The sequence below is a fragment of the Pantherophis guttatus genome, chromosome 3 (assembly GCF_059756535.1).
Source record: "Pantherophis guttatus breed Tessera chromosome 3, ASM5975653v1, whole genome shotgun sequence".
NCBI classification, from domain to species: Eukaryota; Metazoa; Chordata; class Lepidosauria; order Squamata; family Colubridae; genus Pantherophis; species Pantherophis guttatus.
Window position 1 is genome coordinate 148849562 of NC_142065.1, and position 14405 is coordinate 148863966.

At 37.7% G+C, this 14405-nt stretch overlaps 1 protein-coding gene across 1 annotated transcript; it reads right to left on the reverse strand.

Annotated features, from left to right (window-relative positions):
• Positions 1-415: 415 nt before the first annotated feature.
• STMND1 (stathmin domain containing 1) lies at positions 416-10210 on the reverse strand. Its single transcript, XM_034429194.3, has 5 exons — positions 10027-10210; positions 6922-7060; positions 5599-5735; positions 2031-2138; positions 416-748 (listed from the first exon to the last, which is right to left on the reverse strand). The coding sequence occupies exons 1-5, from the start codon at positions 10105-10107 to the stop codon at positions 497-499; spliced, it is 717 nt and encodes a 238-aa protein (XP_034285085.2). The 5' UTR covers positions 10108-10210; the 3' UTR covers positions 416-496.
• Between the last annotated feature and the right edge of the window lie 4195 nt (positions 10211-14405).

Here is a 14405-nt window from a genome sequence, read left to right on the forward strand (position 1 = left end):
CAATGAGCACTCATCATATAGCACAAGTTTATACATAAATTTCCCTGATTTTATTTTTCATCTTTTCCAATTAAAATATCTCTGATAGCACTAGGAAAACCTGATTTTCTACTCACTTTCAGATGGGCCATAAAGAAAACAATCTTAAAATCTGGGAATGGCATAATTCCTTTTAATAAGATGGCACAAGAGTATTTGTTTGTTTGTTTGTTTGTTTGTTTGTTTAGCTAAGCCCGAGTTTCATGGGCAAGGATTAATTTTTATGGCATTTTTATGGGCTTTCGGTTGAGATTTGCCAGTGCAGAAGCAAAGCCAGGGCACAGCCTTGTACTGTATATTATTCTTGTTTTGAAATTTAAAAAGGCAAGGAGAGGAAAACCCTTAGGCTACCTCAGAAAGCAGAAGAATCCACATATTTCAGCGTCCAGCAGCCTTTATTAGTAGCAATATTATTAAATTTGTTAGAGATTAAAATGTTTGATACAAATGTTGGTGATTAGAATACTCCATCAATTGTATTATAAGTTATGTCTGACTCCACCATTGTAAAATCCTCAAAACCATTGTTTATATTGTCATCCAGTTCTTCCTTCTCTGACCAAGTTTCTGTCCCCACACTTAAAGATGGCAATTGAAAACTGTTGGGAATTGTAATTATAGAACTGCCTATCTGTACTCCCTTTTCAGGAGGAATTATTGGTGACGATCTATCAGTCAGCAAGTCTTTTTTCAGTTGCTCTTCTCTTGTCTAAAAAGAGACAAGTCTTTAGACAGGCTAGGCATAACATATTTTCGAACGCCAAACACACACTTGTGCACATGCCTACACGCACGCATACACAAAACTAGCCCTAATTAAGAAATTATTAATATGAATAGAGTCAACCTGTGAGACTACTTAGTGGCATTACAGAGAAAGAGCCCAACCTGATCTACATCTATTGATTTATTTTAATCTAATTAAATTATTTCTACATAGCTTTCTCTTCTGAAGCATTTTCAACCAAATCAACAGTAAAATATACAATAAACAACATTTTAAAACAATACAAAGTAATCTTAGATTAAAAACTAAAGCATAATGAAAATTCAGAGGAAGTTTTCTTCCAACATTCATACCAGGACAGCCTGGCTGAATGTTTTCAACAAAAGCCTTAAAATTGTAATAGGAAACACCTCCGGAATTTCAGAGACAAGAGCATTCTGAATCATGGACAATCTGCCTTTGAGCATCTCCTAGATGGCATTCAGGAGTCTGATCTTAGTGGTTGTCTGGATCTATAACAGCAGATACAGTATGTGTGTGACCGGTATGCCAATCCCAAGTTATTTAGGGCCTTGTATCAGTGGTAGGTTTCTACCGGTTTGCCCCAGTTCAGGTGAACTGGTAGCGGTGGCGGGAGGCTCCGCCCACCCGCACAAATGTCATCATGGACACTATGCGCATGTACAGAAGCACCGTGTACTCACAGTTCCGAACCAGTAGCGAAAGAAAGTGAAAAACCACTACTGCCTTGTATGTTAAAATCAAAATGTTGAGATTGACTTGGTAACTGGCACTCCATGCAGTTGTTTGACTCGCAAAGAGCATCCTGAAGCCCCAATCAGCAACCTGGCTGTCACATTCTGCACTGGCTAGGGGTGCAGTCTCATTAGAACAAGTCAGATCCCCCTTCCTGAAACTTGGGCCTACCCAGTCCAAAAACGTCTGACTCTGACTTATTGAAAACCACTCCCAGTTTATTGCCCTCTTCTACTGATCACTGCATCCAGGCACTGGTTCGGAATATGCACATGTTCTTTTGATTCAGATGTTATGCAGAAGTAGAGCTGAGTCACCTTTCTATTGGGAACATCCAGTTCTACGATCTTTGGTAAACAAAATTGGGGATGTATTTCACAGCATTCTATAATATATTTGCTGAGGTATAAGGACAGCCTAGGGCCTTCTCTATTTGATGTATCCTTGATTACCAGATATGCAAATGCTAATATAAAGTGGGCTAGGTTAATATGTGGGTTTTTTTTACCTTATTTTCAGAGTCTTCTGTTGATAAAGCATGCAATTTTTTCTGTTTAAGTTCAAGCTTTTCCAGTTTGGCGGGTGGTTTTTGTAGTGTCCTTTCTGCAGGTACCAGCTGTGGAAATACAAGATAATTTATGAAGGGGATATTGTATTTTGAAAGAAAACAGGCTGTTCTACTCTATATATTTACATGAAAATATAAATTACAAATTATGAAAATATGAAAATATAAATTAAAAACAGAAATAAAACAGGAAATAAAAACTACTCAGTGATATTTATGAAGGTTGAATAAAAAGTAATACCATTGCTTACATAACTTTAATTTAAATAGGGATATTTTAATACATGAACCAGGAAAATAATTCCTGAGATGACCCCTTTTGTTACCTCTATTTATTTTTCCACATAATCATCGTTATTTGCTACTTTGTCTCTTCAACCAGCTCCTGACAATCCTTTCCACCTCTTCATGTTAATTTCATAAAGGCTTTACTTCAGTTTTGGGAAAAGGTAGAAGTTGCATAACATTAAACTGGATGGAGCATTGGATAGTATAAGAAAATAAGATTCAGCTTTGCAATTGCCTCTTGGATAGCTCAAGAGGTGTGAGGTCTTTCACCTATTCTTCAGAGTTCTGCTTAATTGTTTTAAAATAGCAATAACACTTATATACCACTTTACAGTGCTAAGCGGTTTAAGAATCGGCATATTGCCCCCAACAATCTGGGGCCTCATTTTACCGACCTTGGAAGGATGGAAGGCTGAGTCAACCTTGAACCTGTTGAGATTTGATCTGCCAATTTGCAGGCAGCTGGCAGTCAGCAGAAGTAGCCTGCAGTACTGCACTCTAACCACTGCCTCACCGTGGCTCATTTTTGAATTTTGATTTTTTTTCCAAATTTTGACTATTACAGCATAGTGGTCTGAACTGATAGCATTGCTAGGTTCTAGGAAATCCATGTGAATAACATCATCTGCATTCCCAAAAACGGTAACCTTGAAGCTTCAGTTTTCTGATTTTTTTCCTCACATCTGATTTTTGTGATGATGTTGCATAGGCTGATGCTTCATTTTGGGGTCATAATGATGATATTTCATAGGCTGGCACAATGTTATGAAGAAATTCCTCACTTTCCTTCTGATAGCATGACAGTTGCTGGCAAATTCCAGTTCTTAAATGTTTCCTTTCTGCTGTCAGCATGCAAGGAACCTATTTTGCACAATCCTTTTAAATTCAATTCAATTTTTATTACTGTCACAGAGCAGCACTATCCTTTTGATATTGAGGAAAATCAATAATGCAAACTGCACATTCCTGTGAAATGCCAAGCTTGACAGCAGTTCCCTTTCTATACCTATTGTCCTTAATTAGTTTATCAAACTTTTTCAAATTAATTCTGTTAAGTTGCAGTCGTATGTCATCTACTTATCCTTAATCATACAAATCAGCTCTTCTCTGTTCACCATCTTTACATTTTTTTTAGCTCAATGACACACATCAACACAGTCAATCTGCATTAATGGTGAATTTCAATTGGGGAGACTCTTCAGCAGTAAACATTAAATCATGGCATGTTGCTTAAAGTATAGTGACTCGTATTCACTGCGGATTTCTATTTCATGAACAAAAGCATCACGTGTTATTTTTATTGTTAAGCATTTTCTTAACAAAATCTAATCAGAAAATAAGATAGTATGCAGAACAATAAACTACATCAAAGTCTAACTTCTTATTCCAGCAGATAACAAGGTTCTAGCTAAACCAGACTTGCATTATTAAATGTTTTTTCTTCCCATTTCATATTTGCATAAATAAACCTTTGTGTATATCTCAGTGTTTGTATTTATTTTAAGAAAGGTTTTTTTTCACTAACTTCTTCCCATTAACTGCATACTTCTCTCAGGATTTTGCAAGGTTTGTTTCTATTCTAGTTCAGTTCTCTGCATCATAATTTGGGGAGAGGAGTTATGAATGACTACAGAATAATATTCAGAGATAAAATAGAATACATCTACAGAATACTGCTTTAATAGAGATACAAACTTATTGGTCCCATTGACTTAATATCATGCTTGTTGAATGCACTGTGATAAATAATAGTGTTTTCTTTCACAGCATTGTAAATTCTGATATGATCATGAGGAAATTTTATTTCATTTGTGGTATAGCAAAAGATTCAGAAATATTGTTATGGATGCTTGCACTTGCTGTATCAATTAAAATTCATTGCAAATTGGTTTACATGTATGTTTATTGCAGCATTAGTTCCATTTACCTAGCATGGTCAAGTCTTATATAGTAGCTGGTTAAATAATAATGGAGTGTGACATTACTATTCTAGCTCTCCCCTTTGATATTTGTGTTGGGACATTGCCTGCAAGCATGAAATTATGTACCTCAAGAGGATCGCAACACACATTTTATAATTTTGCAACCTTTCACAAATACCTATGATTTGAAATGCAATTTTAGAATACGCTGAACATTTTCACAAGGTTTTTTTTTTAATCATGTAATGAACCAGACCAGCATTATCATTTTTATCATGGCTTTGTATTTTTTGTTGTTGTTGGTATTTGACCTTTTTGAAAGCTGAAGCATATTTTAAAAATGGATATATCAGAATTCAATTCCAAATAAACATTGGTAAGATCGGCAGTGTGGCACGTTTGAGTACATTCGTGTAAACAATTACCAGAAGCTTAATCATGCTTTTTGCAAGTCAGGTATCAATTTCATTAAAAAGCCACTGAACTAGATTTTCTCTGGTACTATGCTCTCCCTTTTAATTCTTCAGCATGTTTGCAAGAAGAAGATTAGAATGTTTACTTTCTATTTAGAATGTTTACTTTCTATTTTTCTCTTTGTGTGTAGTTTAATTCCAGCACACACAGTTAATCTTGTCTATGTATGCTTATTTGAAATAGACCAACTTCAGACTAGGGTTTATGAAGCTAATTTGTTGCAACAAACTGTAATTACAATCAATGTGATTTTAGTGTTTCGTGATCAAGTAATATTCTCTTCTACATACATTCTACTTATTATTCAACTAATCCCTAGTCTCAGGAAATGAATTTATAGGAGATTTATGGTTAGTAGTATCAGCGTGAAGTAGGCTGGAGGAACTTCCTAAAGGTAAAGATAAAGGCTTCTCCTGTCCAGTTGTGTCTGACTCTACACAAATTTTGAATCCCACCATTGCTGCCAACCTCCTGGTTGATAATCCCAGCATCTTAACCACTACACCACAATGCCCCTGGCATGCTAGTAATTCAGGTCTACTTATTCTGTTTGCTTACATGTACTTTTGCCTATTTTTGGCATGGAATTGAAAGTCTGTAATCTTCCCAGGAACTGTATTTTGAAGAGGGGGAAAAATTTGATCACAAAGCTGTTTTGGGAAGAATTTAAAATGTAAGGAGCAACTGTGAAGAAGCGGAACCTTCAGAAAAACATCAATTCTCGCACCTAGAAGAAAGATCCATTTCTGGAGTAATTCATATGTTACATGCAAAACATCATCTCAAACCTAAAGTATACCAAGCTAATTTTGAAGAACGCTTACCATGAGGTCATCATCTGCAGTTCTGTTTTTAGTGGTTGGACATGAAGTCTTGATTATTCCTTGCATCCGAAGTTCTTCCAAAATGTCTGATGATGTCTGTCTTTCTGTTTCTAGCTTGCTAAGTGATGTAATGGCACCTAAATATTTTGAATTGTTTTTAAGTGGAGGGACAGAATGATTAATCAGGTTGGTTTTTTTCATATTTTCAATCACTCAAATTAATTAAAATAATATTAATTAACTCATATTTTCACTTAGAGTGCTTGAATGCTTGGGGGAAGGAATTAGAAAAAGAAAGAAAAAAGTATAAATTATAATACCCTTGGGAATAATCTATTTTTCTTCACTTCAATCTCAAAATAGCCTTAAAATATATTTTGAGTATATATATTTTTAAATGTTACATCATAACCTTTTTTCCCATTAATTCAGCTAATTTGGATGTTTAATCTCTACAATTTTATTGCCCTTTCATCCACTCCCACCAAAATTTTAATTTTATTTACCTTTTCTACAAGACAGTTTGGTTTAGAGTAAAACCAACTAGCAAGTGAAACTTTCAAGTCAACCCAAACACTCTTGTGTACATGCATGTCATTAAACAGTATTATTCACATTGCCCAGTTGTAGTTTTTCTGCTTTTGTTTTTGCTTAATCTTCTTATACATTCCTGCCCCGAGGCGCAGTGGTTAGAATGCAGTATTGCAGGCTAATTCTGCCGACTGCCAACAGTTCGATCCTCACCATCTCAAGGTTGACTCATCCTTCCATCCTTCTGAGGTTGGTAGAATGAGAACCCAGATTGTTGGGGGCCAATATACTGATTCTGTAAACCGCTTAGAGAGGGTTGTAAAGTACGGTGAAGTGATATATAAGTCTAAGTGCTATTGCTATTGCTTATTCTTCTATATGTTGCCATTTGTGCACCTATAACTCATCAGCAATACTGATAGCTTAGTAATCTAACCATTTCAAATGGTCAGCTGGTATAACCCACCAGTCACTCTACCCAAGGGCAACCCTTTCCATGCCCGTCTCAAGAATTATGCTGGAATGCCTGCCAATGTGTATCTGTGGAACAGATTTTAATATGCAAAGAAATTGAAGGACACAGGAAGGACAAAGATAGGATGGAAGCCCACATGTAGATCTGTGACAGCTGGGCGTGCATTTTACTTCTTACAGTATATCACAAGGCCTCATCTCTAAATTATGCAAATCATGCAAGAAACATCAATACAGCTATACATCAGAATGATGGTTCCTGAATAAGTAATTCTTCTCCCTATGAAATACCCCTCTTTTATCATGTATAACACACACCCATGTGTTGACTTTTGCTTTGTTCTTTAATGGACTGGGATCCCTTCATTCCATCTTCTGGCAAGCCTCTTCCACAGGAATCATCTGCAGCTTGTGAGACCAGGCTATCTGTGCCAAGAAATATTTTCTCTCTTCTAGCCTAAAAAAATAAATTACAGCATCCTTTATGCATATACAATATTTGATGTGTTTGTGTGTGCCTGGATGCACGCTTGTGGGAGTGTTGGCTAAGAGATTGGGGCGAGATGATTGACTGCTGACTTCCCTAACTTGGCTTTTTCCCTATCTGTTGGGACACAATTTGCTACTGTGAACAGATGACGCCTGTCCTTTAAGCTCTGTGCTGGCTTCCAATCATCCTCTAAGTGCTGGTTGTTGCCCAGAAAGCCCTCAATGGTTTGGCTCCAAAGAATAGATAGCAACTGCCTCTTCCAGACAGAATTGGCTCAGGCAACTTGATAGTTCTGGATATGTTCAGAGATATATCCACTGTCAGCCCTGGAAGTCATCTTTTTCTTTGGATCTTCAGGGCTGCCACACTTAGTGCTGTGGGAAACTGAGAGGGGGGGATTGCATAGAGTGGTAGAGATATTTAGCCATAATAACATTCTTTTCTCTGAGAGTCAAAGACATTCGGCCCTGCACCTGGAGTGGCGTGACTGGGAGGCATCTCCAGTTGGGACCGTGCATTGATTGGATAATGTGATGGATATGTGGGTGCAGGGGAAGGGACCTGGACTTTCTTTTGGGTGGGGAAAACCTGGAAGCTTTCAGATTCAGGTTTTCCCAGATGTGCCAATATGACATCTCTAATAAAATGGAACTTTGAGGAACTTCTAGCCTCGGAGTCTTTTTTTGTTGAGGGTGTTACTTGGAACTCTGACATCTATTTTGGAAGTAGCCCATGTTGAAATGTATGTAGCACAAACAACAGAACAGGAAATATTTGATGACATTTTGTATTATGTCATAAATTGTTTTATGATAACTTTTATGTCATACAATGTTTTATAAAGTCTGCCAAATTTCAATTCCTTCAGAGTCCTGTATCCTAGATCTTGGACACTGTCTGTAAGTTAGCCCATTTGAGGTACTTTCGTTCAAACATTGTTGCTCTATGATGCACTTTTTATGATGCTCTTTTTCTGCCAGTTTAAGGTTATGGGAAAGAGACCTGTAGAAGTCTATAGATTGCCTTGCCCCATTCGGAGTTTTATGTTAGTAGAGAATAAAGTCAAACCTCCTACAATGTTCATTTTTTCCATTAAAAAATCCATTAAGGAGAAAAAGGTGCAATATTTATATTTTGGGGATATCAGTAACAGATTTTTCTCAGAAGAAACATGAAGACTGAATTCGGAATAAGTAGGCAAGACTGAACAAGAAGATTACTTTATTCCAGTGTTCATTTTTATAAACGCAATTTTCATATGCCATTTCCTACAATACTGTATAAGAATATAGTGTCTTGAGATGCTTCTATATTGTAGTGGTGCTTAAAGGCCTAGAATATCCTTTAGTTATAGGAGTAGGATAACCACTAGAATAGAGAAAGGAGATAATAAAGCAATTCCTAAGGAATAATAATATAGGTAGGACTCAATAGGTGGATAAAGTGCCAACTCAATTGTAAATATGTGACTGACTTTGCAATGAACTATAATAATATTAATACTAGCAACAACAACAGTAGTAGTAGTAGTAGTATTACCGGTAGTAGTAGAGTTTGAAGAAGAAGGATAGAAAGTATATTGGTGCTTTTGAAATTTGGTGTTGGACCAAACTGCCGAGAATACCATGGGTAGCCAAGAAAACAAACAAATGGGTCATTCCAGAATTCTCACTCAAGACACAAATCATCAGGCTCAAATTATCCTATTTTAGACACATTGTGAAAATACCTAGCTCTTTGGAGAAGCCTCTAATGCTGGTAAAGATGGAAGGAAAGAGGAGAGGATTCCCAAGAGCAAGGTGGATGGATTCAGTTGCAGTGGTGATGAGTGCATAATACTGTAAGACTATTTAATGGAATTCATTGGTTTGGAAGTTACCTGGGAGACTCTTAGGGTTATCTATCTATCTATCTATCTATCTATCTATCTATCTATCTATCTATCTAATTTAGATACTGCCCATCTCACTCTCAGAGTAACTGCATTTTATACCTAAAAGCATTAAAAAAACCCATATAAAGATACAGTAAAAGGTAAATGTAAAGGAGACCTTGCATATTTTACTCCACTGGTCGCTGCCGACTATACGGGGCAGTGCTCATCTCCATTTCAAGGCCATTGAGCCAGCACTGTCTGAAGTTTCCATGGTTATGGGGCCAGAATGACATCACGGAGCATTGTTACCTTCCCACTGAAGTGGTACCTATTTATCTACTCACATTTGTATGCTTTCGAACTGCTAGGTTGGCAGGAGCTGAGGCAAAGATGGGAGCTCACCCCGTAGTGTGCAGCTCAGGCCTTGAACCTGGACTGCCAGTTTTCCAGCCAACAAGCCCAGCGTCTTAACCTCTGAGCCACCGCCCCATAAACATATAGTAAACCAGTAAAATGGAAGCCAACTAAAAACAAAGACAGTATAAATTGAAAGCTAAAAGACAGAGGGAGTGCTTTCAGAGTGCTAATCAACCCCCGGGTTGCATGCTACACTGTGAGCCCCACACACATTGACTTAGCCAGGGGTTCACACCCCTCTGAAAAATGAGGAGAATGGGGCCTGACTCATTTCCGAGGAGAGACTATTCCAAAGAAGGCAATGGCAGAGAAGACTCTCTTTCTGGACCCCGCCAATCAATTTTTTAAACCAATAGAATCTGTAACATACTTACACTGTCTGATCGAGTGGGATGGGTCAATGTGAAGGGGCTAAGATAGTTTCTCAGGTTGTTCTGATTAGAAATCAGATGCAAGAAGACACATTTTTGCAGCGTGCTATTTGTCTTCACTGCGCCCCACAAGTAGATAAATAAAGAAAATGGACATTGTAATCTTCTCTCACATTCTCCAGTTAACTCCAATGTAAAGGAAAGTAAACATCAACCTTAGAACAATTCATGAATAGTGAAAGCAAAGTGAAGATTTAAGAGTGCATTACCTGGTTTGGTGTTTCTCTGCCATGATGCTGATTTTTGGATTCTGGTTTCTTGATAATTGCTTGGCTGGAAGTGCAGCCCATGGATAAAACAAGAATTAAAAGTAGAACAAGTAGTTCTGCCCTCTGGTTTTCAGGAAAACGGTGTGAGCACTTCACCACTGCTATGAACTTAAGCTGTTGCTATGGTCTGTTGCTACAATAAATCAGACTCAGAAAAGTCTTTTGTCTATGGCCTAATCCTGCAAGTGCTCAGCATCTACCTATATGACCTTGCTTAAACATGCAGTTTGGTCTAATGTGGTTAGTAGAATAAAGTTCTCAGATCTTGGTGGATTATGCAAGAGTGCTCCCAAACACCATTAAGGAGAGAAAAACACGTGTGTGTGTGTGTGTGTGTGTGTGTGTGTGTGTGTGTGTGTATATATATATATATATATATATATATATATATATATATATATATATATATATGGAAAATACTCTCAAATTTATTGGGGGAAATGTTGCAGTTCAGTTCATGGCTCTTTCTTTTTACATTTATATTACATTCAAAGCCAGACACATTACGATAATAAAAAAGAGGATTAACTGGTATAATAGAGAATCTTTTTAAAGAAGTTGTTACAAGTTTAAGGTAACATATGTTGCCTGCTAATTGCTCTCCACCAAACAGAAAGTTTAAGCGGTGTTCGAAAATGGTCATTTGAAACATGGAAGCATAGTTAAGTATAGGAAATAAACTACACAACAGTCAAGAAATTATTGTTCTTGAACTGAGTGCTTCGTTAAGATTTATAGTTTACTCTTAATACCGTATTTTTCAGAGTATAAGACGCACCTACCTTTTTTGGTGAGGAAAAGAAGAAAAAGAAATCTCCCTCTGCCTCTGAGCAATTTTGCCTCCTTGCAGCAAACAGCCTGCTTTACTTTCATTTTCGTTTTCAGCATAGCTTGATTACAGAAGGAAAAAAAAAATCTGCTCCAGCAATTTACCTCTTTGCAGCAAGCAGCAGAGCCCTGCACAAAACAGTTGAGAACAAATCAGCTGTGAGTCGGGAGGCCGATCCAATCAACTTGTGCTAATTAGGCTGTGCTGAACTGAAAGGAGCTGTTTCTTCTTGCTGTTTGCTTGCAAGGAGGTAACTGCTGCGAGGCAGAGGCCAAAGGGTGGGGGCCAGTGGGTGGACAGGGCTACATTCAGTGTATAAGACACACCTAAATTTTCACCCCCTTTTAGAGGGGGAAAAGGTGTGTCTTATACTCCCAAAAATACGGTAATTATAATAAGGCCTAATAGGTGATTCCAAATGTGATAAATCAGTTTCTTTTGAGCTATGGACCATCCTCTTTCTGTTTTTTTCAAAGCACGTAAAAGAATATTAGGCTTATGTGCTGTACATTCAGTTGTACAAAATAACTTGGAGAAAGGTCTGACCCATTACCCCACATAAAATATTCTATGTCAACCGTCACTAACCAGGTATCCTCTAGATATGTTGGTGGGTTTTCTTTAATTTTTTTTAGTCTCAGCACATTTAGAAGCCTTTGGGTTAAATGTTATTACAGTGTAATACATGAATTCCCTTGAAAGGAAAGGATGTCCAGTAGGCAAATAACAAATAGGGTTTTGTTGAAATATTTGCATTGCAAATTTTTAAAGAAAAGTTTGACTGCCAATTATCGATTTTGTGTGTTTAGATGCTGGGTGTTTTATTGTTGTTAGCTGCTTAGAGTCATTTGATTGGCCATATAAAATAAATGAATAGTTAAAAAGAAAGATGGATGGATGGAAAGAGAGAGAGAATCAGAGATGGGAGAGAGAGAGAGAGAGAGAGAGAGAGAGAGACAACAGACAGACAGACAGACAGACAAATAAAAAGACAGAAAGAAAATAGCCCTTTTCCGACAATGGATAAATTATATTACCAACAATATATCAGAAACTCCCACTGACAGCCAACTCATAGTCATCCCAACAAGAGAAGCACTGAATAACTCTTAATAGTCAGTGCACAAAATTCTTCCCATGACAATCACCAGTCATACGTACATATTTCTGACAGTGCAAAACAGCAGCTAATAGATTTAGAGCTGAGGTTTCCCTGGCTCCTGCCTGCAAAAATGAAGTGGGCAGCAGCCTCTGCCCAGCCAATGCAAGGCCATTGCCATTGGAGATGGCTACTCCAATACAAAGGCTAGCTATATACAGTATTGAAAGGCAATACCGTATTGCCCCGGCAATACCAGGGCAAATTGAACTTGCTCATAATTGGGCTGACCCACCCCATCAAGGACTGCACCCACTGCATACAGGATGAGGGAAAAGGATTGACATTAACACTATAATTCTACATCCAGATGAGATAGTTGTAACTCACAGTGCTTAATAAATGACAAGTTGGTTGGCTTGTGAAACATCAATTGTAGCACACACTTTCTGAATGTTATAGACAATATCAGCAGGGGAATAGTTTCAACTAATGCAGCTGCTATAAGATGCTTGTTCCCATGGTAGATAGCAACACCTGCTGGCAAAGCATCATCGGTGGCATTCATTCAGAAGAACCCTCACTGCTTGCCAGCTCCCAAATTCCATCATAGAGAGGCATCCGCTGCTTTGCATGGAAAGTCAGTTGGAGGCTCCTGGCAGATGGTGCCAAATGGTATGAAATGTGATCGTAGCATTTTTTATCCAACCCTTTGACTTCCAAGGGCACCGTTCTTCTCTTCTTTAGCTGCCTTCAGCCACTGAAGTTTGTTCTGCCGAATTGCATTACTCCTATGTGTAACTGAAGCTGTTGTTATTATTATTATTATTACTATTATTATTACCGTGTTTCCCTGAAAATAAGACCCTGTCTTATATTTTTTTGAACCCTGAAATAAGCGCTTGGCCTTATTGCCATGCGCTCAAAAGCCTGATTGGGCTTATTATCAGGGGATGTCTTATTTTGGGGGAAACAGGGTATTGCTGTTGATAATTCAATAATAAATATTTATAGCAGGAACAATATAATGTTCCAAGCACAAAGTATAAATTTTAAATTAGATTTTGATATTGTGCAAGCGTCTACAACCGCTATGATCTTAATTAACAATGAACAAATATCATATATGAATAAAACTTAAAAAGGGGAAAGGATAAGGAAGGCTAGGAATTTTTTATCACAAAGAGAAAAACTTTAAGTACATTTGGTATGATGGCTTGTCTTCTTTGTTCCTTTGTTGAAAGCAACTAAAAGTTTATATGAATAATATGTTTCTATGTTTCTATCAGGGGTGGGTTCTACTTATCTTTACTACCGGTTCACAATGGGGCCACGCATGCTTCTGCACATGCGCGGAAGCTTCCTGATGATGTCCGGGTCAGCGGGTGGAGCCTCCCACCTGTTTTACTACTGGTTCTTGCAAACCAGTCTGAACCAGGGGCAACCCACCACTGGTTTCTATGCATTTATGCCTGATTTTACAAAGCGTTTGTATTTTGTGGAATGATCTTTTAAATCAATCAAAAATTATTTGGATAATCATTGCAATTAGCTAAAAAAATTCTAATCCCCTCAGCTAGCCAGAACAGTTTTAAAAAACCCACAATTTAAGAATGTAATTATTTCTTGTATTAATACAGTAAGCCACCCACCTCTATAAGAGATATAGAGTAGATAATTAAGTATATATAGGCTTTCAAGTTGTTGCATAAATCAATCAAGCTTCATTAGAATAATATGGCATTACATATGCAAATAAAAGATAACAATATTTGGAATGAACAATTGGATTGAGTTCTTTTCCAAGGACATCTACCTCATTACACTCTTGGCCACTTATCTCATATTTTGCAAAGGGCAAATGTGGCTTGAGGTCTTTTCAGCCCCTTATAGGAACGAAATGCTGCTATTTCTGTATGTATATGTAACCAGACAGATGCATACAGCATGAAGGGAGAGGTTCAAGCAATTTCTTTCACTTCCCTTTTTCTGTTGCGTAGTTTTGGGGAGATTTTTGTTACTGCAGCGAGTGTGAGAGCTTGGGAACCCGATTGTGATTTTTGATTCTGGTTCTCAGAGATTTGAGGTCATCAGATTTGAAGATATTAATGAATTACCTTCAAATATTTTTTTGAGGAGAAATGAAAGCAATGATGAGGTGAAATTGTCCTTAGAGAACTCCACTGAACCAAATGTCTGAGTATTTTATGAAGGGTAAAAACAAATGATCTGAATGTTTCCTATGGTTGGAAGCAGTGGTGGGATTCAAATAACCGGTTCTCTGCCCTAATGACCAGCTGGGTTGGCATGGCCAGGGGATGTGACAGGCAGCACACAGCCTCCTGCACCCCCCTGGGAGCAAAAATGGGCGGAGGGGAGGCCGTGCCGCAC

Excerpts from the sequence above, each read along its gene's own strand:
- STMND1 (XM_034429194.3), bottom strand. The coding sequence starts at position 10,107 with ATGGGCTGCACTTCCAGCCAAGCAATTATCAAGAAACCAGAATCCAAA. Across the intron at positions 5,736-6,921 it reads AAGCAAAAGTCAACACATGG|GTGCCATTACATCACTTAGC; the intron begins GTGTGTGTTATA and ends CAAAATATTTAG. Across the intron at positions 2,139-5,598 it reads CTGCAGATGATGACCTCATG|CTGGTACCTGCAGAAAGGAC; the intron begins GTAAGCGTTCTT and ends GTATTTCCACAG.